Below are 25,189 nucleotides of genomic sequence, written 5' to 3' on the forward strand. Positions count from 1 at the left end.
TCTGAACCCACCTATCTAAAAACCATGTAAAGATTTGGAAGGTCTGTAAATAATTCGCTATATTCAAATTTGATATAACTGTATTTTACAATTTTGACAGTTTCGTCAAGCGTAGACATTAAAAAAAACGGCCATTATTTATATGATACTACAGCAAGCAATAAGCTTAAATAGATAAAGTCCTGATAAGTCCTTTTTAATTATTAATAAAGAGATCTTCAAAGGTATACGTTATTCATTTAGTACATTACTTCAAAGATAATATGTTATAATTGTTTTGGTGTGCTAAAAATCAAGTAAACAGCTAACATTTTACTGACAAAACAAATGTTTAAAAGAAGTCTTAACATTTACTACACTAACGTTGAAATAGTGGCATATTGGTAAAGAAGATGGACCGCGAACAACAGTAGAGAGTAGTAAGAGTGCGCAATGCGCAGGGCGGGCGGGACGCAGCGGGCGGCGGGCGGGCGGCCGCGGCGACTCAGCGGCAGTGCTCCTCGCGCAGGACCGGAGTGGTGTTCACTCGGCCGCGCGCCACGGCGCGACATGCCCAGCTGATGTTTATTTATACCGCGAGCTCGGCGGAGGGCGCGCGCGGGAGGCCCTCCCCTCCGCGGCACCACGGTTTCGCGTGATGCAGCCGAGCGAGCTAGCCGACACCGCGCACGCCGCTAGCGGAAATCCCCCGCAGCGTGGCCTCAACGGTGGCCGATTCGACTTTGATGATGGTGGTACCTATTGTGGCGGTTGGGAGGACGGCAAGGCCCACGGCCATGGTGTGTGTACTGGACCGAAAGGACAGGGGGCGTACGCCGGCTCCTGGCACTTTGGATTCGAAGTATCCGGCGTCTACACCTGGCCCAGGTGAGGTAGTGTCTCCGCCCGGGCCTCGCACATGCCCGAAATCCGCGTCCGAAGCCGCTCCAAAAATAGTCTGCTATTAATAATTGAGTTCGGTGTTTCGCTAGAAAACGCGTGTAACGGCGGTGAAAGTGCCTAATGGTCCAACCACGAAGAAAATAGTCATATCGATCTGTAGCTACTGATAACGATAAGTGATAAGAGTAGGTATCGCGATGCTGCGGCCTCGATGTCAATTGACCTGCTGTCATTGTTATAGACACATCCATTAAGGATCTAATAACGCGTGGTGAAGGAAAACACGATTTTATAAGTCGCAATTGAGGGCAATGTAGTGCAGCTGTGTAATGTCTTGATCACGGGAGTTGACATGTGACTTGTAAAAAAAACACGTATTATATCATTTTTATGAACTACTTATATAAATTACACTTACTGAACTTTTCATTGATTATTTTGACACTTGACTACCTGATATTAATATTACAATACATAAACTTAATTAAGCATTTATTTATGAGTTTCGTATAAATAATATGTAACGGTAACCATTATTTCAAGCATAATTTAACACCAGTACTTTATAAATCGAATTATACATTAACAGAAAGGATGAATATTTTTTCAGAAGATTAAAATGAATTGATTAGGTATGACAGTAAGGTGCATTTCATAATGACTAAATGAAATTATTTTTATCTGGCTTTTATATGGCTATCGATATTTACCTACACAAGAGTTATACAGACATCACAGTGTGAGTACGTGGCTCTGGCAGAATGCGTTACTGTGCCAGACCTTCCTATAAATCTCAGCGGACGCCTGCTCTCATCTAACCCACTTTCATCGGGTCGTTGCTCCATCAAAATAGGAAACTCCCGACATTGTGATTTTAGACAAACCTCAATAGTGTATTGGCCTCTTTTTACGATACGGTCAAAGATTAAAAAATATATAAATATTTTAAAATTAATTGGGTCAAAATTTAGATTTCTTTATGCAGCAGATTTAAAAATTCATTAAAAAAATTTAACAGCTTATTATATTTCATATAATATTTTTTATTATGCTTCTTATCCGAACAATAATTTTTTTCCTAACCGAATTTTTTAAGTTATTATTTCTTAATAAAAATAAAATGATGGTTAACATAAGTAATAGTTCAGAACTATTTTTAACAATAAAATTAAATATACTTAATGTTTGCATTATGAACGCACGTTTAAAGATGGTAATAGGCTTAGATATCTCGAAAGGTCTCAGGATATAATTGTTATATAGATTTTCAAGTAGCACTTAAGGATAACGATTAACTACATAAACTTTCTGTAGGGTTTTACTACAATAAAAACTGATACTGAAAATTATATTTAAGTAAATTTTAGTGGCGGATTTTTATTACATTTTAATATATGGATACTGTTGACCAAAATTGAACCGTCAATAATTGTTTAATTTTATTTAAAATAAAGTTTTGTAGTGTAGATTTTATATCAACATTTAGTTCACGTATTATAATTCATTTTGATTATACGAAATCTCTATATTGTTACTGTCCCTTTATATATAATAAAATTACTAACAAACAATATAAACTCACAAATCCTATTCAATTGTTTAATTTATTAACTCTTTCTTATTTCCTTCGTCATTGATTCTTTTGACTACATTGAAAAATATCCTTATACATTTTAATTAAACTTTTGGTAAATTATTTTGTATTTGTATTGCTTCCTTTCTGAAGCCATAAACAGTAAAGTTGTCCATTTCCTTCACAAATGTTAGTAAACTCTATAACCTTTGTATTGTAATGAACAATATTTCTTTGATTAATTTTTATTTTGTTTTAACATTTCGAAAGCTGTCTGTTATGTTATAGATTCTAGACGTGGTACAGGAACAAAAATAATATTATTATGTCGATTTCAGATTGTCTTTGTTTATTGTGTTTTAGTAAAAATCAAACAATAAACATCATGATTTAGGGTGAAAAGGGAATTAGCTGTGAAAAAGTTACCTGTAACCTACTAGGTTATGTTATGTTTTTTGTCGTTATGTTTTTTTTGTACCCAATCAATACTTTAAAACTGATAATGATAATTAATTCATTTCTAACATGTCATAACCAATACATTTACAAATTACTAGAAAAATCAGTCGTTTCGATACTATTTTCTTTCCTACGAATATTCCTTACAATAATACCTTATTTTTAAATTGGTTTAAAAGCTAGAAAAATATGGCAAGCCGTCACTTAATGTTAGTTTGTTGTTTTTGATTCGCTACTTCAAGGCTTGTGTCCCGATATCCTTATGTCATAGATAGACATGCATACATAAAAGTTACTATTAAATAAACGTTAATAGTAACAAAAAATACAATTGAAAAGCACGTTCTATCAGTTGCATGTGGAACCATGCTTAACTAATAGCTTGATTTATAAACCTCACCGTACTATTTTAACGACTTACAAGATGGAAGCATTAAATATGTATTGATATAAACTGACAGGCAAGCATCATTTGAATTTTACTGTGTGCAGATAAATCCATGAGCAACGGCTCATTAGTGTTCGTCATACTATTAAAGTTTCATTCAAGAACTTTCATAATTTTTCCCTTCGATTATAAGTTACTTGGTAAACAACAACATCAATTGGTCTAATCAAACGGTAGCATTATATTTAGGAATTTATAGTTTCCATTCAATTGAAGATGAATAATAGTGGCCCAATTTTTATATTTTATAGCGCTTTGCTAAAAGCGCTGGAATATTATCTCTTCTTGTGATTGGAATAGGTTTTACGGGTACTGTAACATGTGGATTTTATTCCGTCACGATTCAACATTACAAATCTGCTGCGTATTTCTTCTGTTAATAAGCCATAAAGTATTCTACTTCTATACTCGAAAAATATTTTTAATACAACATAGTTTTGTTCATCAGAGTAACCAAATTACACAAATCTTAATAGTCAATCAATTAATATATGAAATTAAAAATCAATTTGATTTTTTTTTATTTTGTTATTAATATCTTTAAACGAGTAAAATTTAAAGGTATATTATTTATGAAGGTGACTAAATACGTAAAAAAAAACATGTTGCTTTTTAGAGGTATGACTCAGACTTTTTGGTGTATCCCCTTATAAGTACCGTCTCGCTGCGCCTTCGTATGGGTACAGATCATTATTAATAAAGAAAATATTATGATATAAATATAATTTATGCTATATAGCCTTTAGGAATGCAAGGGTATAATAGTTTATATAAATTTGAGTATATATTAAATAGGTACAATGTATCTAAAACTATTTTAAGTACAAATAATGGGTACAAATTATTGTGTGTACCATTATTACCGAAGCGCCTATAAAAGCGTTCAAAGTGTTTATTGTGGACAGTTTGATTTTTGGAAATATTTTTTTTTAAGAATTTTTTTTTTAATGGTTTAAGTTTTATAATAAAGATCATTTACATAATTATATAATGAAGATTATTTACATAATTAGTAAAGCAGAACACGTCGCGAATAAAGCAGATTATCGTTACTGCATAATAAGCATATAAGAGGTTATTGATGAAACAATCGCTACACCAATTCAAAGGATTTTTTTTATTTATATATTGTTTACTTTTCTATGCTATATCCTTTTCCAAACGTCTTTCATTGTATTGTTAGTGCTTAACGATTTTGACTTCGACTACATTTGTGGCATAAATAGAAATAGTATAAACGAAAAATTTAGCAACTGAATTGTCTTCACTACGCTTCATAAAAAATATTAAAAATACATACGCAGTTTAAAATCAACCAATCAATCAATCAATAAATGTGCAAATGGGCTAGAAATATTGCAATTTATTTAACTTTCAAAATCAATGACATAGATATTCCATCTCTTGTGTATTTTGTAAAAAAAATATCATGATTTTCTACTTGAGCATTAGAAAAAGTTTCTTTAGAAAGAAAATAGTCAGAATGTCTGACTATTTTCTTATGATATAATATACTTAATGTTCAATACGTTTGCTGTATTATCATACAAAACATTTATGTATAATACATACAATCCTAACTCGAATACTGTAATACTAATATTATAATTGCGAAAATAATATCTGTTTTCAGTTTATTATTTTGTAATGTCTAAACCAATGCCCCAATTGTATTATAATTTTACATTGAGGGAAACAAAAATAAATAAATTATAAGTTTCTCGCAAGAAAAATATACCGGAATCAATAAAATTATGTCCACCTTACAAATGAAATTGAAGTGTAATGTATATGATTGTTATTAATATGAATGAATTGAGTAAATAAACAACACTTCGGAAAACCTCAAGCTATAACATGATTATATACTCTATCTCCTTACAACATACTTGAGTGTAAGACTTACTTATTTAATATATATATATATATATATATATATATATATATATATATATATATATATATATATATATATATATATATATATATTCAATTTTTAAATTTTATTCGGATTAATGAACACAATGAGATAGCCTCTGTCAGTTTGAGTTTATTTTGTTTATATTCCTTTTAATTTGATTTCTTATAGCATAAACATAGGTAATAACATAAATAAATTACTATTTTCTTCTTTAAAGCTTTTATTACAACAATTTATACGGGATAATTAACGTACTTAAGTAACTTTTTAAATTAAATTTATTTAAAAACGTTCCAAATTAAAATATATTCGATAAATAATTAAGGTACAATTACATGGTATCTATCCTACAGAGAGGGCAGGAGAAACACTGAAAGTATTTATAAGATGTGTCATTTCTAAATATATACCATTATTCAACTATAACGAACTAGCAAAACCCAGGAGACGTTCTCCTGACTGTGTATTCTAATTATATTTAGATTTGTAATTAATATACTGATATGGTTCATAGGCTTTATTAACCCTATATTATTTCCATGGAGGAAAAAAACCTAGACGAATCATGACTGTGTGGAAAGGTGGTAAAAGTGCTAGTCCTAGCGCCCGTTGAGTAACCGAAAGGCTGTTTCTTCAACATGATCCGGAGCCAATAAGTATGTTATATGACAGTGTATAAAACGTCCTACAAAAGCCAGTTCCCATTCCCAGGACACTAACGTGCACCTATTCGGTATTTTGCCATCGGTATAAACAATTCCAGGAACTAAATAGCAGTAGGTAGTAGTGGGATTCTGTAAGAATTCACTTCGTATTTCACTCGTGAAATGTTTTCAACCGACTCACAATTATACCTACCCCGTTTTAATCCGTATATCATATACATATAATTGTACAAATTGTCATTGGTTTAATTTATGATAATAATTCGTCTTGATTATGAAGGATGATGTCACTTCATAGTATGAAAACTGTATTTGTAAAATTAAACTTATAAGTGACATAAAGCGGTCTATCCATTCATGAAAGAAACCCTAAGCCTAACATTTTCCGACTGTAACTGGTAATTTATAACAATATTAATAAATTATTTATTATTACACATGTTTATTATATCCATACTTAAATAACTATACAATAATGCTAGAATGGATATACTAGTATATATTTATAATATTGCACAGTCTGTTCGAAGGCTGTAAAATTTTCTGAGGCTGAGTATAAGACAGAATGAGTTCTTAATATTAAATGTGATTATTTGCTTTACATATATTTGATTATATACAAATAAAACATTAATCGAGATATGTTTTCTGTTTTCAGTATTCATGATTAAATTTAAGATTACTTTGATATCTACTAATTCTTTACTGCTACAATTGTAGCGCATACTTACGACTCCATAGAAATAAGTATATTACGCATCATAAAGATGATTTTAAATAATAATTTAAGCTGCTATTAATTGTAGGTATATGAAATTAATTTCAGGTAAAAATTGTATGATAAGATTTAATGCAAATACACGAGTACAAGTGATGTGAAGCCGGCTATAGGTACGTCGGTACGTCCTAGAGGACTTGGCCTCTTACGCTGCCGTGTGCGGAGATTTTAAATAATGAGGTGACTGACATCGTTTCGTCGAGAAACGGAGCAATACATTAAAGAAGTAATTACGGCTTTTAATTAAGTAAGAATTTCAATACTAGGTATATAAAAATTAGTAGTTTCGGTTAAATTTGAATGCTCGCAAATTAATGACTATTATACGTAAAAGAAATACCGATATTTATTTTGAATTTTTTTTTTATTATATATTTCCTTAGGATGACTTTTATGTGGTATCAAATATTAAATACTGTTAAATATTATTTGTATGTAACATATAGTGCAGCAAAGTCTACGAATTTCTCCCTCGGGGCAACTTTAAAGCTCTTGAATTTTTTAATTTCCTATTTGCAAGCGACTTTATTGACTTAGACTGTGTGGAATTTTACAATTATTTAACATCCTTACTTTCGATCTGAAAGTATTCTATTTATGCAATAAAAATAATGTAGAAAATACATAACTTACGGTACTTATAATTTATCGAGTTTTATCACAGTAAATTGCTTATATACATAATATTCAAATACATTTAAATTCTAAATAAATACTTATAATTAATTATTAGGAGAATACAATGGCACTTTTGACCCTCATTGAAATAAGGAAATATGTAAAAGAAATGAAAATACCTATGTAGTAAGAGTTTGTATTCTTTATTCGATATGACCTATTGCCACTAAAGGTAGCTTTACGCTTAGTACCTACAAACACAGTAGGTGTTTATATACCTATACAAAGTACAAGCAGTATAACGTCATTAGACAGCTTCTAGAAAATTCTATTATTATTAATGCATTATTTTAAAATTTATAATCTATGTTGAATAGATTATTTATTCTAGTATATTCATGTGAAATAACGTCAACCATCTTGTGTGTTTTCCCTGAGTATATACACGAAAAATATTGCAAAATTGAACATGTCAACGCAAATGAGGTATACATTACATTTTGTAGCCTTTTGTACTGAAATATTGAAATAGATTAAATCAGTAACACGTGGCAGGCGAAGAATTCAAAACATTCAAGAATTTTTTTATGTCGTTCTTGAGTCGAAACCATTGTCGTTCGCGTGACAACTGACAAGCAAGGTGCGTCAGTCGCGTGGGCGTTTGACGCGGCCTGTAGCCAAATTGTAGGTCATGTAGTTTAGTAAGCACATCAACGACTTTGTCTCACAGATAGCATTTAGCCATTAAATCAGTACTTGGGTCAGTATTTACCACTAGTTGATATAATTAGTCTCTCGCTTCAAGTGGGCTTATACGTTGCGATCATTGTTTTATGAGATGATTCTTGGCTGGCAACCCGTATAAGAGCCAGCTAATACGTGCTACCACATCTAAAGATATTTGGCCAGCTTGCAACTTGTAATATTTTAAATCATGATATGAACTTTAACGTAAGCAGCGAAACCTGGTTTTGCTGTTGATAGATTGCTCTATTTATTCATTCAGAATATTCAAATGGAATTGTTTCTTTTATGAAAAAGTAAAATTCTAGTGGCACGATGAACAGGTTAAAATAAGTATGAACTGGCCGAACATTTTACGTCCAAGGTCGGCATTCAGTAGGTCTTACAATGCGCCGGTTTAACTTGCAGTATTCAGTTACGCTACCGCAGAATATGTAACTGGTGAGATATAAATAGCCGTTAGACTCGACTGGTTCCGCCCGTGTTCATGTGTAGAACAGACCAATCCATTATCTTACCGCAACTAATAAAAACTGAAAGGAATTTCAGTGTTACTCACGGGCCGTACATGTGTTGATGTTTGACTTTAGCTACGAATATATATACATATATAAATGATTGTTCTTATATGAGATTGAGTTTATTTGTCAAACACTGTTCAACTGATTACAATAAAATCGCACATATATACAGTTGGCTTTAACTTTCCTGCTGTCTATACCGTTCAATCGATCATAATGACGAATATATTTATATTCTTTATTAACATAAGAATTAATAACATTAAATGCTTAAATATTTACAAATATGAACTAAAACTAGTTACTGTATAAATCTTGACCGCGTGGAATGGTGGCAAGAATGCTAGCAGCAATATACCTACTTATAGAATATTAGCTAAAGTACAAGTTGAAGTTTTGAAGAGGTATTCTAATGCATGCCGGGCCCTAGCTAGTATAATATACATAAGTGTAAACAACCACGTTATACCCTCTATGCGGCAGTGGGGCGCTTAGTTACGGATCGAAACAATCTGAACTTTGTTTGTTTTGCAGTGCTTGTAACAAATATATTTTCATAAAAGTCAAGGCTAATGTAGCAAAATGTTAAGATTGTATATTTTTTTTAATGAAAATTTATCAGCCTTTTTCAATGGATCTTTTTATATTTCGCTACAAAATTCAAAGTCTCAAAACGAATTGTTATTTAATTTTATAGCTGGAATAAATAATAGTTTTCTTAAATAACTATTGATTGAGTATGATATTAATGTCGTCTGGGTCGTTCATTTTATTAAAGATATGCAACATTCTATTAATTACGATAAATACAGACACATACAAAACATTTTCAGCGCTATGTTATTGTTTGTTGAGATTTATGATTTTCAATACATGACTTAGTAAGAAGATATAATCTATCGTAGAGAGCGAGGCGAGCGATGCTGACTTACACTTTACTTTTAAACGTTGTAATAGCAGTTTAGAGTTTCGCAATAGTTTTCTAATGATAGTAAGAAATCAAATTAGTAACGTAATTATATATCAGTTACTTCCGTACTAAGTTGGCTAGTAAGACCGTTATTGTATAAAATAAATAATGTTTTTAAATTATTTTATGGATTATCCCAAGTGTAAAGGTATTATTTTCTACACTTACACTTTTTTTCATATTTTTGTCATTTAACTTATTATTAAACTAAGATACACGTGTATTTACAGGTAGATAAGTGTTATTTTAACAATAAACTACTACTAATATTATTACTATTTTACATATAGGTACATGTAATAACACTAACTAATAATTTTAACTTACCATGACCTCGAGAAATCGTATCAATAATACTAGCCGTATTTGCCAGTTCAATTTCAATATTATTAGTGGATACATATATTCATATGCATATATATACATATAAAGCTACAACGTCGTGATAACATCTATCAAAATAAGTTATTAGTTAAAAACTTTCTATGCTAGTGTAATGAAAATAAAGTTAGGTATTTAAAATTGTTTTGTCACAAGCACCTATATTATGTGCCTACCTACTAGGCGTGTAGGTGTAATGGTGGATTTCTTTAATTTTATTCTATATCATTATTGGTTTTGAAAATGATGATTAGTTGGAAATGTGATATATTTTGCGGTGTTGAGCTGGAACTAAAGGTAATATTTAAAAAAATTAAAAGTTTACCAAAATTATATTCACATTGGGATGCTACTTATTTACTTTTTTTTAGGCTGACATAGGTATTAGTAAACTTAATAATTATTTCTAAGTTCAAAAATATATTTCACAAATAGGATTTCGTGTGTCTACATTTTATTTATTTATAGACATTTGTTATGATAGTGTAAGTCGACATTGGTTTATTTACTATACCGTCTTATATAAATAAGGTATGCGTTCAGGAATTCTCGACATGTTTCGGGAAGGTTTCCATCAACATTTAAGGAACGCGTCGATAAATAACATAAGTGAGAACGAAATAGTTGATAATATATGTTATGTAAATTATAATCACTTACGGTATATTTAGTGTTGGTATTTGGCTTGAGGGATTGATGGTGAATTGAATTTAAAATTCATATGTGTACATTCTGCAAACTTCATTAAGAAAACTATTCCCATTCATGGGCAAACTTTTATCCTCGCTCTTATAGACCAATGAAACGGCAATCTAATGAAGCCGTAGAGACATTTAGCGCAATATGTAATGATGTTTTAATTGTTTTTATATATAACTATTTAGAAAACCCTAAGCTTAATATTTTCACGTGATTGAGCAATAGACGAACGAGGTTGTTAATGTTTACAACGATTACCACGCCTATAATTGTCAGATTCGTAGCTATTGTATGTATTGTAATGGCCAATAGAACATTTGAACAAACAATGCTACGACAATATACACCATGTCCGCGAGCTATTGCTAACATCAAAGCAACTATGAAGAGGATGTAATTTTCTTGCAATAAATCGCTTCGTTAATTGGCGAAATAGTACAAAAAACTTTTCATCTCTTTGATAAACTCAGCTTTGAATTTTATTTTCAAAGCAAAGATCGTATTCGTCACCTTCGTCTATAGCGACGAACTTCTCAAAATTCAATGGATTAACCGAGCGGGTACCTCTATACTTGTTACCCGGATGTTCAAGGTGTACCTTATAAAAGTTCGCTTTTACTGCTAGTGGCATCCCCCAGCCTAGTCAGTTTGATAGGAACCTGATGTACTTGTAGGGAGATGTACTTTGTAAAATAAGTTACTGCTGTTCGACCGACCAAGACCTTATAAGAGATAAATAGAAACTTGAAAAGGGATTTTGCTGGTTTACCTTTTTTTATGGTATAGGTTGGCGGACGAGCGGCCCATATGGCCGCTTGATGTAAAGTGGTCACCTTCACCTATAGACAATGACGCTGTAAGAAATATTAACTATTCCTTACATCGTCAATGTGCCAATAACTTTGGAAACTAAAATGTTATGTCCTTTGTGCCTGCAGTTACACTGGCTCACTCACCCTTCAAACCGGAACACAACAATACTGAGTACTGTTATTTGGCGGTAGAATAACTGATGAGTGGGTGGTACCTACCCAGACGGGCTTGCACAAAGCCCTACCTCTCGATTCTACTCCCACCGCATATAACCGCGTACCAACTTTTGGTTAGGTTATTTATTAAATCGGTCTTTAGGTATGTTCGTAATCCACGGTACAGTGAGCTCAACAAGTATACATTTAATTTGCATACAAAAAAAATCTAGCCTGCATGTCGAAACCCCCCCAGGTCCGTTGGGATTTGATAGTGCTTTTCATTAAAATAGTCCAATCAGGTAAACGATGGAACGATGGACACAATTTCCATCTCCAAGTTGTAAAATGTGTTGTAGGTAATTATTACACATATTACATTATTATAAATTCCATATTTATAATAATGAAATGTAACAAAAATAATGTTTATTAAGTCAAATTTGAATTTTTTTAAAAATCATCTCAAGTAAGTAAATAAAATTCTAGATATTATATATTTATACAGGTATGATGTATCACACTGAATTTGTAATCCTTAGTCCTCAACTCTGGATGACCCAAATTTCACATAAAAGGACTCGCAAACAACGCCTCATAAATAATATAAATTTATTAGCTTTGCGATAACGGTAGATTTTCCCTACGGTTTCATCTGCAATAAATTTTAATTATACGAATCTGTTACGTAAGTTAAGTAGTAAGTCTAGTAGGTACTGGCCTTTATAATTACTGTTATACAATATACTGTTAATAATATACTGTTATATGTTACTCGCTACCCTGTATGTAAGTGTACAACTTAGAAACTCTCTCAATAAATCTATCTAAAGCAAAAAAATCATAATATTCAAATCGACCTCGTAGCGCTACTGTTGCTACGCGCTGATATCAGGAAATTAGCGCGTTTAGCGAACGCACTAGCAAAATTATTATCCTTCACGACTACATATTTTATATAACATATATCTTGTTTTGCCCCCCACACATAAATGCTATAAAAACATATAAAAATTCAAATACGTGTTTAACGTAAAATGTTTTTGTTGAAACTTTTTCCCCATGCTTGCCCAATATTACTTAGTTGATCTGAATAAATAGTATATGAAAAATTTCTAAACATTTGTCTTCACCAAAAAAGTCAAGATGATCCACAAGGCGATTCGATCGTGTATGAATGATATAATTTTATAGTTTCATAAAATTATTTTTTATTATCTCTATGTACGTTATAAAAAAATATTTTTATTTATATTTGTAGATATTTTTTGTATCTACTCGATATTTTGGAATTCAGCCAAAATACATTCTCGATAACAATCTCGTAGCGACTTGAACCCTAAGCGAAACTTCTTCTTGTACTTGGGAAGTAAAAAAATTAAAAGAACACCATAAGATGCCAACCTCTCATTGATTATTAAAATGCTTAACACCAGTTTTATTGAAGTTTCGTAGAGAGGCAATAAGCAACAATTTTATAAATTTCAAGGTACGGATTTTCGTAATCGTTCTCTTCCTAAACAGCTAGACCGATTTGTTGAAATTATTTCTGCTAATAAGAGGATTTGGATGGGTCATGTCATGGTGCTGTAGCTCTGACATCCAGATTTCTTCCATAAAAAATACGTAAAATACTTAAATTTTAGCCTCCTTTCAATATGTTTATTAATTAATTATTAATCTCATGTTAGTTTAAGAAATATCTCGGTAATGTATATGGTTATTACCAGCACGAAATCGGTACAGAAAGCCAATAGGCAATATAAAGATTGGCCAATATAGAGGCATTGTAATTTGTATCATTACTTATAAAGGGCAAGCTTTATAGGCTATTACAGTCTATTACATATTCTGTAAATATATAATAATAGTCGTAAACAGCATTTTAAATGTAATCGATATTAATAATTCGCAATGTGCCCAAAATTGCACCTAACCATCATTATCACGTATTAAAAATAAGGATATATTTTTCTAAAACTCCCGAAGAAAACGAGGTCATCTATCGCTTACATTAAATTACATGTTTAATTATATATCAACACTTATCGCGCACACTACCCATTACTAAATTACTGTCACACATGTAAAATCACAGGCATTTCAAGAAATAAAGTTTTGCTGAAAATTTTTACTTCTAATACGGTAGAATGGTTTATGTTGACTAGAGAAACGTTGTAGGACATATCTTCAAGACCTCCAGAGTGTTTTAGAGCTACAGTGAAGTTAAGAGAGATGAAGTACGTCTATGTTGCTTCGCCAGCGAAGTTTTTGATGTAAAATAAAGATGATATATTGTAGCGATACTTACTTTTTTTGGTAGAAGATATGGCGAAATTTCATATTAACTTAGACTATAATATCATTCAGTATAACAAATTAATTTTATTTTCATAACGCTAACAATATAATCAAATACATTGTTCGGTCGGTTATATGAAGGAAAAATTCGTGTCACGTATATTTATAGACGCTAATGAATTTCAAACTAACGGAACGTGTAAAACAAAAGAAATGATACAAGCACCAATTTTCAGTTATTTATTGCAATTTTCTTCACTAAAATAGCTTTTCGAAATTTGTAGAGATTTATTACATAAATACAGCACAAGATTTCGCAATTAGTTTCCAACATATAATGTATTATATAATATATATTTATGATTATCTATAATTATTTCGTTACATTACTAACGTTTCCTAACCTATATAAACTCATTAATTTATTAACGCGTCAAATATCAAATATACGTGTACACACGTAAAATGTATTGAGTCTTGTCAAGTTACTAAAGATTATTAAAAAATCACATACATTTATTACGACATATTAAAAACAAGTGAATTGTATTATTTTTACAGTGGAAGTTCATTCGAGGGACAATGGCAAAACGGCAAACGGCACGGTTTGGGCGTGGAAACGCGCGACCGCTGGCTGTACCGGGGCGAGTGGACTCAAGGCTACAAGGGTCGCTACGGCGTCCGACAGAGCAGCACAAGCAACGCCAAGTACGAGGGCACCTGGGCCAACGGCCTCCAAGACGGATATGGTTCAGAAACATACGCCGATGGCGGTAAGAATCAAGCCCGATCCATTGCCAAATTTTTAGAATGCAGACATAAATACTTTCATTTACATGACCATGATATTTTCATTTTGTATAATCTGAGCCTATTAAACTGTTTAATCAAAGCAATTAATGCTTTATAAAAATCATTGGCACAGTTTCTAGATGATTATTTATAATAATCCGTTGAACAAACTATCGCATGATATTTTTAATACCAGTGAATATAAGTCTTTTATTAATATGAGGTACCTGATCTAATATTATTTTATATTTTTTCGTTCTTTAACAAATAACAAAATCATAAAAATCTTAAGAGTAGCGTCTATACTAATCGTTATCGTTAAAGAGACGTTTATACACAGTAAGATATATCGGCTACGCGTTGTTTCTTTCTAAAAGTATAAATGCTTTTAAACATAACTTAAATCTGTCTTCGCCACGTCTTCTGTACGTCAGCTTAATAATAGCCAAGCACATGAATATCACCTAATGACCTACATTACGATTGCGTGAACTAAAAAGAACCCCCTTACTTTGCGCAATGTTTACACTCATAGAAAATATGTGGAGGTTGAATATAGCTATTAATTGAGTTTTATAGCTTAGAAAGTTAATGCTAGTTAATGCTGACTAAATAATATCAATTTGTTCAACTTTTTATGTACGAATAATGTATAATTTATTTATTCTTTAATATATTTTAATGTACCTACAACTTATATATATGCACCTTACATTGAAATAACCTTGAATTAATACCAAAAATCAGTAATGCGTAACACAGCCCGTGCCGTGCATTACCATGAAACAACGTCATACAATTCTCGACGCCTTTAGTTGAGTCATGATCGTATTAAGATTTGTCATTCATAAAATCGCAAATATGATACTGTGAACATTTTACTGACATGGACATTACTCATATCCGCTTTACGGTTAAATTCAATCGAAAAAGTATACTGGGTCATGAAATGTATCTTATTCGAAATATTTTTACAAAATGGAAGGAATTAAGTTTTACATTTGACGTTAACCGCAAGTTAAGATATGATGTGTTAAGGGTTTGATTGCGAATAAGCAATTTGATGAGACTTGTAGGTGAATGGTTCGAGTGAGGCGGCCCTGCAGCCCGCCCCGCCAGCCGCGGCCCTCGCTGGTTAAATATAGCAACGGCACGCCTGCCACGCACGCCACCTCGACTCACAATCATGTCGATGGCTTATTTCATGCTATTACGAAAAAACTAAATGTCTTTAATGTCATTAGTGTTACTAAGCTAATGAACGACTGACTGATGCTCTAATCAATAATGATGACGCATATTACAAGGCAAATTTAGCTCTGCGTCACAACATAGTTTGGTATAAATAATATAAGTACTATGAGACTGCGTGTTTTTCCACAGGAACATACCAAGGACAATGGATGCGAGGACTCAGGCATGGATACGGAGTGCGCACATCGGCACCCTTCGGCCTGGCATCTCACTACCGCGGCGGTGCGCGGGATCATCGCGGATCGCTCTCATCGTTGGCGGAGGCGACGGGCACCCCGGACCCTTCCGACCGGCGAACAACACGCATGGACGATGCCCGGGGTGGCTTCGTACTTAAAGCAAGCTCTGATGAGCCATCGGGTAGACGAGGTTCTCTTGTTGAGAAGACTAAAAAGGGACTTCTTGCCGTAAGTTTTAACAGTAGAAATTATATCTATCAATATGGATGCATATAATGAACTAAATATCATGACAAAAAACTGAAATGCTGTTATTATTTCTATATCATAATTGCACTATTTTAAATTATTTTGAAGCAATGTTAATAAAAAATATATAAGATAAAATATTGTTTCTCGAATGAAAAACCTTGAATTATATTAAAGTACTTTAAGTAACGTCGATACGAGTCCCCAAGTTAAGATAATCCACGCAGACGAGGTCGTTCATAAAGAATACTTAATGCGATGTCGAGAGGGCGCCATCTAATATAATATTATAGACCATATTTCAAGTAATAACTCTTACAATTTTCAAAAGACAAGAAAAAATATAAAATAGATGAGACGTGTAAGAAAAGCTTCTTTAACGAATATTTTTTTTAACGACATTAAAATAAAAACTAAAAACATAGGTCTAGGCAATTTGTAACCCATATGTTAGTTTAAATAAAATAACAGTATCTAGGTAGCGAAGGCATGCATATGTTTTTAATAAAGCAACATTAAGAAAATATCTTGAAAATGTTATCACTAAATTAAATATCTAAAAAATGGATTCACGTTTATAAATAACTATACCTACTAATTTTATGAACTGGACAGATCTTAATGAATGATAAAAGAATTTCTAGTTGTCTCACTAATATATTTACGATAAATCTAGAGTCAATCAATCAATGTGTCCATCCAAATGAAAGAATTATATTTACATTTTATGTAATTCAATTAATGTTTTGCTTATTGATGTCTTGCCTAATCAGAGTATTATTTGACTAATATATTTAGTTATTGAGAGTTTTTATAGAAACAAGATATCTATCTGTACACATAATAAACGTAGGTAGGTAGATTTTGTTAGCGTTTATTACAAACCTAAATTCAGACTCTCTAATGCGAGCAAAAATATAATTATTTTATAGTTAATTTCATTTATTCCGTAACTGTATATAAAATAAATAAAAACATATTTTTTAAAAATAAAATAAAATTAAAGTAGACGTATTAAATCTGGTTTGCCCAAAACATCAACTACTTATTCAAATATAATTTTATTTCGGGTATTTAGTTTCGGGTTCGAAAAAAAACATTGACATACATTAGTCACACAAAGACGGTAGACCTTTTAATTTTAACGGAATCAAAAATTCGCAAAACTCAGCAAAAAATGTTTTTTGTAAAATTCAAACTTCAATTGAGATCAATAATACATTTTAATAGAATATTTCGAGCTATACTGAATATCACGCAAATTCAGCTTCGACTTAAATTTTACAATTTTGCTTTTGCTGAGTAGTAAAACATTTATGAACTTTAACTCGACACTCTAACTTAGGAAATTTGAATTTATTTAAATTTTTTTTATATAAATTTTAACTTCTTCAATTATTATGAATAAAACAAAAATTGACTGACTTCCTAACGCTCTAGACTGATAGCTCTACTTGAGGGTGCTTTGTTGATAGGTATATAATAATAATACTTGATAGACCGCTATCAATGTACCTAATTGACACAAGTAATCTTACTTACGTCACAAAGTTGAGAGGTGGAAACTTAGGTTAACAATTTATAACTAATGAATATTGTCATTTTTTTGTTACTTTATTTATTTAATAATTGAGACAAATTGTACATGTGTTCGCAGAAGTTACGTAAACAACGAAGTGCCGGTGAGTTGGACAAGCGCGGCACGGGCTCGGTGCGGTCAGGTGGTTCAGGCGGCTCCGCTTCATCCTGGGTGTCGTCGGTCGAAAGCACGCATTCCGCTACTACGCGAGGCTCCTTGCATACCAACTCTAACACCAGTTTCATAGTTGAGGTAAATCTGCTGCAACTGTTGTCTGACTTTGAACAGAACATAATTTTCTCAATTTGATAAAAAAAAATTTCGCGTTGTTAATACTAACTTTCCATGATTTTGGCAAAAATGGTCAATTTTATGGGAGACCAGAATTTGCGAGCGACAGGACGCGCACGCAAATAATTGGCCACTCTTTTTTCCATCATTCTTTCCTCCTCAAATAGTTGTGACGGTCAATCCAGCACGATTGTAAATTGTGTAAAAGCGTGACCTGCTCTTCGTGCTTTTAGAGACCCGAAAATATATACTCCCAACTTCCAGACTCATTCATTTTTCACAAGAAAAATCTAATAACTTAGTATTTGCTAAACCTGGGGTTTGAACCCAGGACCTTGATATCTACCATCTTCTATCTAGACAAAAGACCAACAAGACAATCGTTAGACAATATTATTAGATACTCTGATAGATGTCAAACATGAAAGCATCATATACCTACCTATAACTTGATGTGGGTAGTCTAGGTACTTCACAAAATTATGGCCCTAGAATAGATTACATTAAATAATTGTACCTCCTAATAAAAACTAAAGGCAATTCGAATATTTTCAAAATTTAATTCAATTCATAAAAACAATATAAAAAATAAGAAGAATGAAACAAATGCTGAAGCTGTATTTTTAAACGATATATATTTCAATAAAGAAAAAAGAGAAAAAACTCTAACCGAAATATGTAAACATGTGTATGTTTATAATTGCAAATCGATATATGTAAATCTTTGTTTTGAGTCTAATCTCTACTTATAGACATTTAATAATTATCAAAAAATATTATTTAAAATAGCTACAGCAATAATCATGACAATAAAGCTGACAGCATTTGTATATCATAGTTGTGTCATTGACTTGAAAACTTTATTTTAATATGCCCATTGCACCTTATTATATTATAAAATAATAAAAAATCTTTCAGGATGAACACTTGGATGCCAGTGTAACTGAAACCTATATGGGTGAATGGAAGAACGATAAGCGTACCGGGTTCGGCGTTAGTGAACGTAGCGATGGCCTTCGTTACGAGGGCGAGTGGTTTGCGAACAGAAAATATGGCTATGGTGTTACGACGTTTCGAGACGGGACCAGAGAAGAGGGAAAATACAAAAACAACGTACTTATCACGAGCCAGAAGCGAAAACATATGTTCCTTATGCGATCGGCGAAATTCCGAGAACGAGTTGACTCAGCAGTTAATGCAGCACAACGCGCGTCGAAAATAGCGCTCCAAAAAGCCGACATTGCTATTTCTAGGTACAGCTTCAGATATTAAAAAGATCAATAAGACTTTTATCGGTACATTAAATGTGGTAAATAGATTTAAATAGAGTAACACCAATAATTAGAAGAATCATTCTAATTCACAGCGTTGTAAAAATTAAAAACTATCATTAAGCATTTAGTGTTTACTTGAATATTATATCTATTTTTATTTATATCCTTATCTTTCCATGTCCATATTACTTTACAAAATCATATTACGTTAATCACATAAAAATAGGTGTAATTATTATAAATAATCAGTCGATAACATGTACGTTGTTTTTAAAACAAAAACATTTTAAAAACGTTTGTATTGTTTTACAAAAAACAATATTTTACGTGCTACTTCAAATAATTAAAAATAATGCTTTTTCTCTAACAGAACCGCTACAGCACGAGGTAAAGCCGAACAAGCAGATGAATCCGCAGACCAAGCTAAAGAAGACTGTGATATTGCACAATCAACTGCCAAGCAGTTCGCACCAGATTTTAAGCATCCTGGCTTTGACCGCATAGGGTTAAGAGAAAAGTATCGACAAAAAGTCTACGAACAACAAATTAATACTCCTGTAACACAAGAGGCCGACAAAATCTTAGACGGAAAGAGCATTCCAAATCATATCCCTCCGATGCACCAACAAATACCCCAAATGAATAAAATGCCAAACGCGATTTCTTCTAGAAGACCATCAACTCAATACCAACATAACACAGGGCAAACTGTGGATCCAAGATATCCAAATAACCCTCATTTTAGTACCGATGATAGAAATCAAGGTTCGCAATTTGACCAATATTATAAACCTAACCAAGAAACATGGAACGCTCCTGGAACGATGCAAAATCAAATACCAAATCAAAAACTATACCCATCAAACAATCCACCGAGTGGATATAACATACCGGATAATCAATCAGCACCGCAATCTGCTTACCAATTACAACACCAGCAAAGTATGGACCAAAGTAACCAACAATATTCTAACCAAAATCGTAGATTTTCGTCTTCCGTACGCCCATCACCTAATCAACGACCGTCACAAGAGTGGAACGCTGCTCCGGGTATAACGAGACGGCAAAGTATTCTTGCTCAACCCACGAATGATCCTCAAAGTGAATCGTACGTTGATAGTGCTATGGCCGCATATCGAAGAAACGAACTTCGTACTGGTACTGTGCACTCAGAAGGTCCTCTAGATAGACAAGTTCCAAATACAGATTCACAAGGATACCGTCAACCTATGGATCAGCAAGCTTACCGGCAGCCATCCGATCAACAAATGTATCACCAATCTTCCATTAACCAACCAGGCTATCGCCAAACACCAGACAAGCAAATGTATCGTCAACAAGCGATGGACCAGCAGTCTTATAGGCAACCGACCTCAACAGAACAAGATATAATTAACGGGGAACGTGAGTTACGGCAGCAAGGATCACGCCCGTCGATTGATTACTTCGATCATTACAAAAGACCTCCGAGTAGAGACTCTAGCGTGGATCGTTATGGCAGACGATCGAGACAACCATCTGTAGAGGCTGCTCCGCCTCCGGGTAGTGGTTCGCGAGCTGGATCCGTTGCACCTCAACCATTACCTGCATCTCGTCCCGCATCCCGAGCAGCGACACCAGCAGGCAATGGTCATTTAGCTTCCGGGCGGGGCTCTATTTCTAGAGCTTCTTCAAGAGAGCAACAGCCCTTCGAAGATTCTCTTCTACGAAAAAGAACCCTCGGTCAAGAAATTTCACCATCACCCTACCAACCTAAACGAACGGAAAGTTTATTTGTAGCACAAAATCCAGCACCATCGCCTCCGGCTCCCATGGGAGGAGGAGGAGGAGGCGGTGGCGGTCGCAAGGTAAGTTAATGTAGAAGTTAATTATTAATGTTCAAAACAAATCAGTTAATAATTCCAGCCAGCCACCAAGAATACAACAACACACAAACATTTAACATTTCTTAGTTATATTTTCACAAATGATATCTTAAAAACTACGGTAATATTGTATTTAATTATATTAATTAGTGCGCATAATAATTATTTCAACATATTTCATATTTCAAGTGAATACAATTCTAAATTTAAAAAATAATTGTAAGTTATTGAAAAAGATACAAAATACTAATGTGAGGCGAAGTAAATAATAATAGGGGATGTACTCGTAAAATAATAAAACCCGATACGATGTAGCCATACTTTGTCAAGATAACACTTATGATTGTGCTAGATAATAAACGAATTGTAGGACTTTTTTCAGGCTAGGCTGTAAGTAATGATATAGCGAATTTAAAAATAGTGATGTGTTAAGTATAGTTCTCCTTATACATGATGTTAACTTTTTTATCAAATTCACCTTAAATTAGTTTAATAGGGGTAAACCTAGTATATTTTAGGTTTTTAAAAATATAAATTTCAAGTAACATAAGTCCTAATTCTTTTTATTACAATGTATACATAAAAACGTGATTTCAATGACACAATAGCAACAATACCTGAATAAAAATAGCCGCACAATATTATATTAGATGAACACGATACACAACAGGCGTCTTTTTAGATTTGACGAGAAACCATAGTCCGCGCTATCTCATTGCTAGTGCTGTATCTTATACTACTACTACTACTACTAACACGACGATGATTTATTTCTTATATACATCGAATTCCACGAAGGCGAAGTCGCTTTATCAGACATATCAGGTCATATTATGTTCCTAAACTTTCATTTAAATTAAAATAAAAAAACATACATAGCAAGAAGCAATTTTCTAATTAAATTAAATTATTATTAATGAACACATGTATCACAACTATAACATAATTATAAAATATTTAAAGCACTTGTTATCTAATGACATAACAATATAAGTTCTTCAATGACACGTAAAACGGTAAATCGAAGATAGAAATAGATGAGATCAAAAGCTCTTAATCGTTACTGTTCACATTTAGCATTAAATTGCAATCTGTGTTATCCCAATCTTTGCTTATGAAACAAACATTGCTGATATTTACATGTTCAATAAATGGAGGTATATACAAGAATATAAAGTTAGTAGGGTGGGCGCGCGTTTACGTTTTGCTATGTAGGCGGTGGGCGGCAGAGCTCCGCCGGTCAGCCCGTTCTATTTCTAAATTAAGACAGTCATTCGCTGTCGCTTTCCGCGCATCACCTATTCGCTGAATATATAAATAGAAAATTATCAGTTCTGATATTTAATTCAATTCAATGCAATACAACACTCGTGGTATTATTAAATACTACTTTTTAAAAAATAAATAATAAAATAATCTATTCCTATCGGAAAGCACTCTTAGTAGGCGAATACTTGTTGTGTGACATTTAAAGTCAACTCAATATTTTAACAATAAAATGTGGTATCAAGAAGAGGATGAAGATGAGGACCTCTTGTGCTCGCCTGCTATTTTGGCCAGACGTGCCTCTGAAAGTTGGATAAACGTCCCTCCTGTAGAGGTAAAATCTACCTCCGAGTATGTATCGAATGATAACTTTCAAAAGTTTAAATGTCTTGGTATTAAATGATTTGTAAGTAAACTAATAATTATTAAAATAAAAGCACTTTAATTACGAATGTTAGGAAAACAAACCAGATTACTTTTTGACTACGTGACTTATAATTTATCCATAAGTAGCCAATTGCAATATATACTTACAAATATCACATCACAAATTATCTAATCATTTGATTGTAGAAAGTTTCATCACTTATTATTTGTTAATAGTATATTTATTTGTTGATAGTGTTATAATAATTTTCTGTTTATTTATTTTTGATACTATATATTTATTTCTGTTAGTGTTGTACTTGTAAGAAAGACGTAAAAAAATTTTTTAGAATATATTTTCCAAATAATTATTAAAAAATTAAAAATGATCACAGATGCTAAGCACGCCGCAAACGCTGCAACGAAAGAAGTCCCTGCCCGATGTGGCGGGCATGCCGCGGCTGCCGGACGGCGGCGGCATGTCCCGCGAGGAGGTGTCCGCGCTGGGCTCCGCGCGCCGCGAAGAAGTTCGCCGCATGCACGAAGAGTCCGAAAAGCTGAGAGCCAACCCCCTCCTCTACCTAGTTAGTCCACAAGTGAAGGTAGTTATTTCTTATCAAATTGTACATAAATTCTGCACAAAATTTTGTAGACAAATAATATCTACATAATTAACAATTATTTGTTTCAGGACTGGTTCTCACGGCAGCAATTAGTGATCCTAGTTTTGTTTATCAACATCTCGTTAGGTATTATGTTTTTCAAGTTGCTGACGTAGCGTCGGCGGGCGGCGCCGTCGCGCCTTCTATCTCAGTGTAACGACACTCGTGTACATAACAATTGTAAAAAAATAAACACAAAAACAATATCTGACGTGCAAATATTTCGAATAGTACATGTTTACTTCAAACACTTTTAATCGATCATAACTCCTATCTAAAATACTATCATTTTATGGATTTCAATTAGCCAGTGTACTTTTGTAAAAGTTGTGAAAGTGGAAAATCAAAGACACATTATGAGAATACAGTGCATCCCTGCCCTCCCCACGCCGAGTCAATGTAACTTCTAATAGTGTGAGAGTGCGATTTTTGTGACCACTAGACGAAATTTCGAATGTAAGCACGATTTACTTATGAACCTGCATATTGTAGGTTTTGCTCGTATTATAATGTTAAAAGCTTGCCTTATTAAGTAAATTCATTTAAGTGAAAATAACATCGGAATGGAAATGAGTGCGGTGAACGTAGCAAGTTCCAGGAAACGCAATGAGACATTTATTAATAGTAAACTAAATGATAAGATATTTACACAAATTAATATTTTGGCATAATATTAGAGTTTCAATATTTCACAGTTTAGTTAACATAGCGTAGACTCGTCATTAAGGATTACATTGAAAATTGTAAACGCCAACAATTAAAAATTATTTGCTTGTTTCGAAAAATATTATATTATACTTAGTATTTTATGAAAGATTTTGGAATCTTTTAATAAAAAAATCCTTACCGAAAAATGTTACCATAATTATATTTAATGCTTAAATTAAAAAATCTTTTAAAGTGCTAAATATATGATAGATTAGTTTACTATTTATTATTTAACTTTATTCAATGTATTGTATTGAATCTGTTACCCCAGTTTTTTATAAATATTTAAAATAAATTTTGTAATGTTTGGTGCGCGATTAGAACAAATTGTTTGTTCTTAATTTCGTATATTTAAATATGAACCTAGATTTACGAGAAAACGAAATCTATTTCAATTTTCGAAAAAATGAATATCCAATTTTTATACAAATAGGTATACTTATAATTTTGTGTTGTAACTATGTCAATTTCTTGTATTTGAAAATTTTATATAAGGAAATTAAATTGTACCATATTTATTATATAAAATAATTTATATAAAAGTGTGCATGCGAGATTGTTGATACGCTGTACAATTACGAAAGTTGTGGTAAACGCGCAATTCTTAAATTGTTAAAAGTAAGACAATTTCCGCAGTTTCTTCATTATGTAAAAACTTTAAGTTATCTTTAAGAGTTTTAATTACTTGTATCAATTTTATCTACGTTTCAGAAATAAAATATTTTAACAAAATTTCTATGTTTTTTTTGTGAACTTACAAATAACATAATTTGAAA

The 25,189-nt window shown here is 32.4% G+C and overlaps 1 protein-coding gene across 2 annotated transcripts; it reads left to right on the top strand.

Moving 5' to 3' along the window:
* Nucleotides 1-502: 502 nt before the first annotated feature.
* On the top strand, nucleotides 503-25,144 carry LOC124531145 (junctophilin-1). Of its 2 annotated transcripts, XM_047105612.1 has the most exons (8): nucleotides 503-867; nucleotides 14,490-14,701; nucleotides 16,104-16,381; nucleotides 18,060-18,233; nucleotides 19,191-19,525; nucleotides 19,917-21,393; nucleotides 23,439-23,645; nucleotides 23,735-25,144. In XM_047105612.1, the coding sequence occupies exons 1-8, from the start codon at nucleotides 638-640 to the stop codon at nucleotides 23,819-23,821; spliced, it is 3,000 nt and encodes a 999-aa protein (XP_046961568.1). In that variant the 5' UTR covers nucleotides 503-637; the 3' UTR covers nucleotides 23,822-25,144. The 2 variants fall into 2 exon arrangements, with proteins under 2 accessions (XP_046961568.1, XP_046961569.1); XM_047105613.1 differs by lacking the exons at nucleotides 503-867; nucleotides 14,490-14,701; nucleotides 16,104-16,381; ... (1 more) ...; nucleotides 19,191-19,525; nucleotides 19,917-21,393 and adding an exon at nucleotides 22,413-23,011.
* Nucleotides 25,145-25,189: the final 45 nt, after the last annotated feature.

Source organism: Vanessa cardui, chromosome 7 (assembly GCF_905220365.1).
Source record: "Vanessa cardui chromosome 7, ilVanCard2.1, whole genome shotgun sequence".
NCBI classification, from domain to species: Eukaryota; Metazoa; Arthropoda; class Insecta; order Lepidoptera; family Nymphalidae; genus Vanessa; species Vanessa cardui.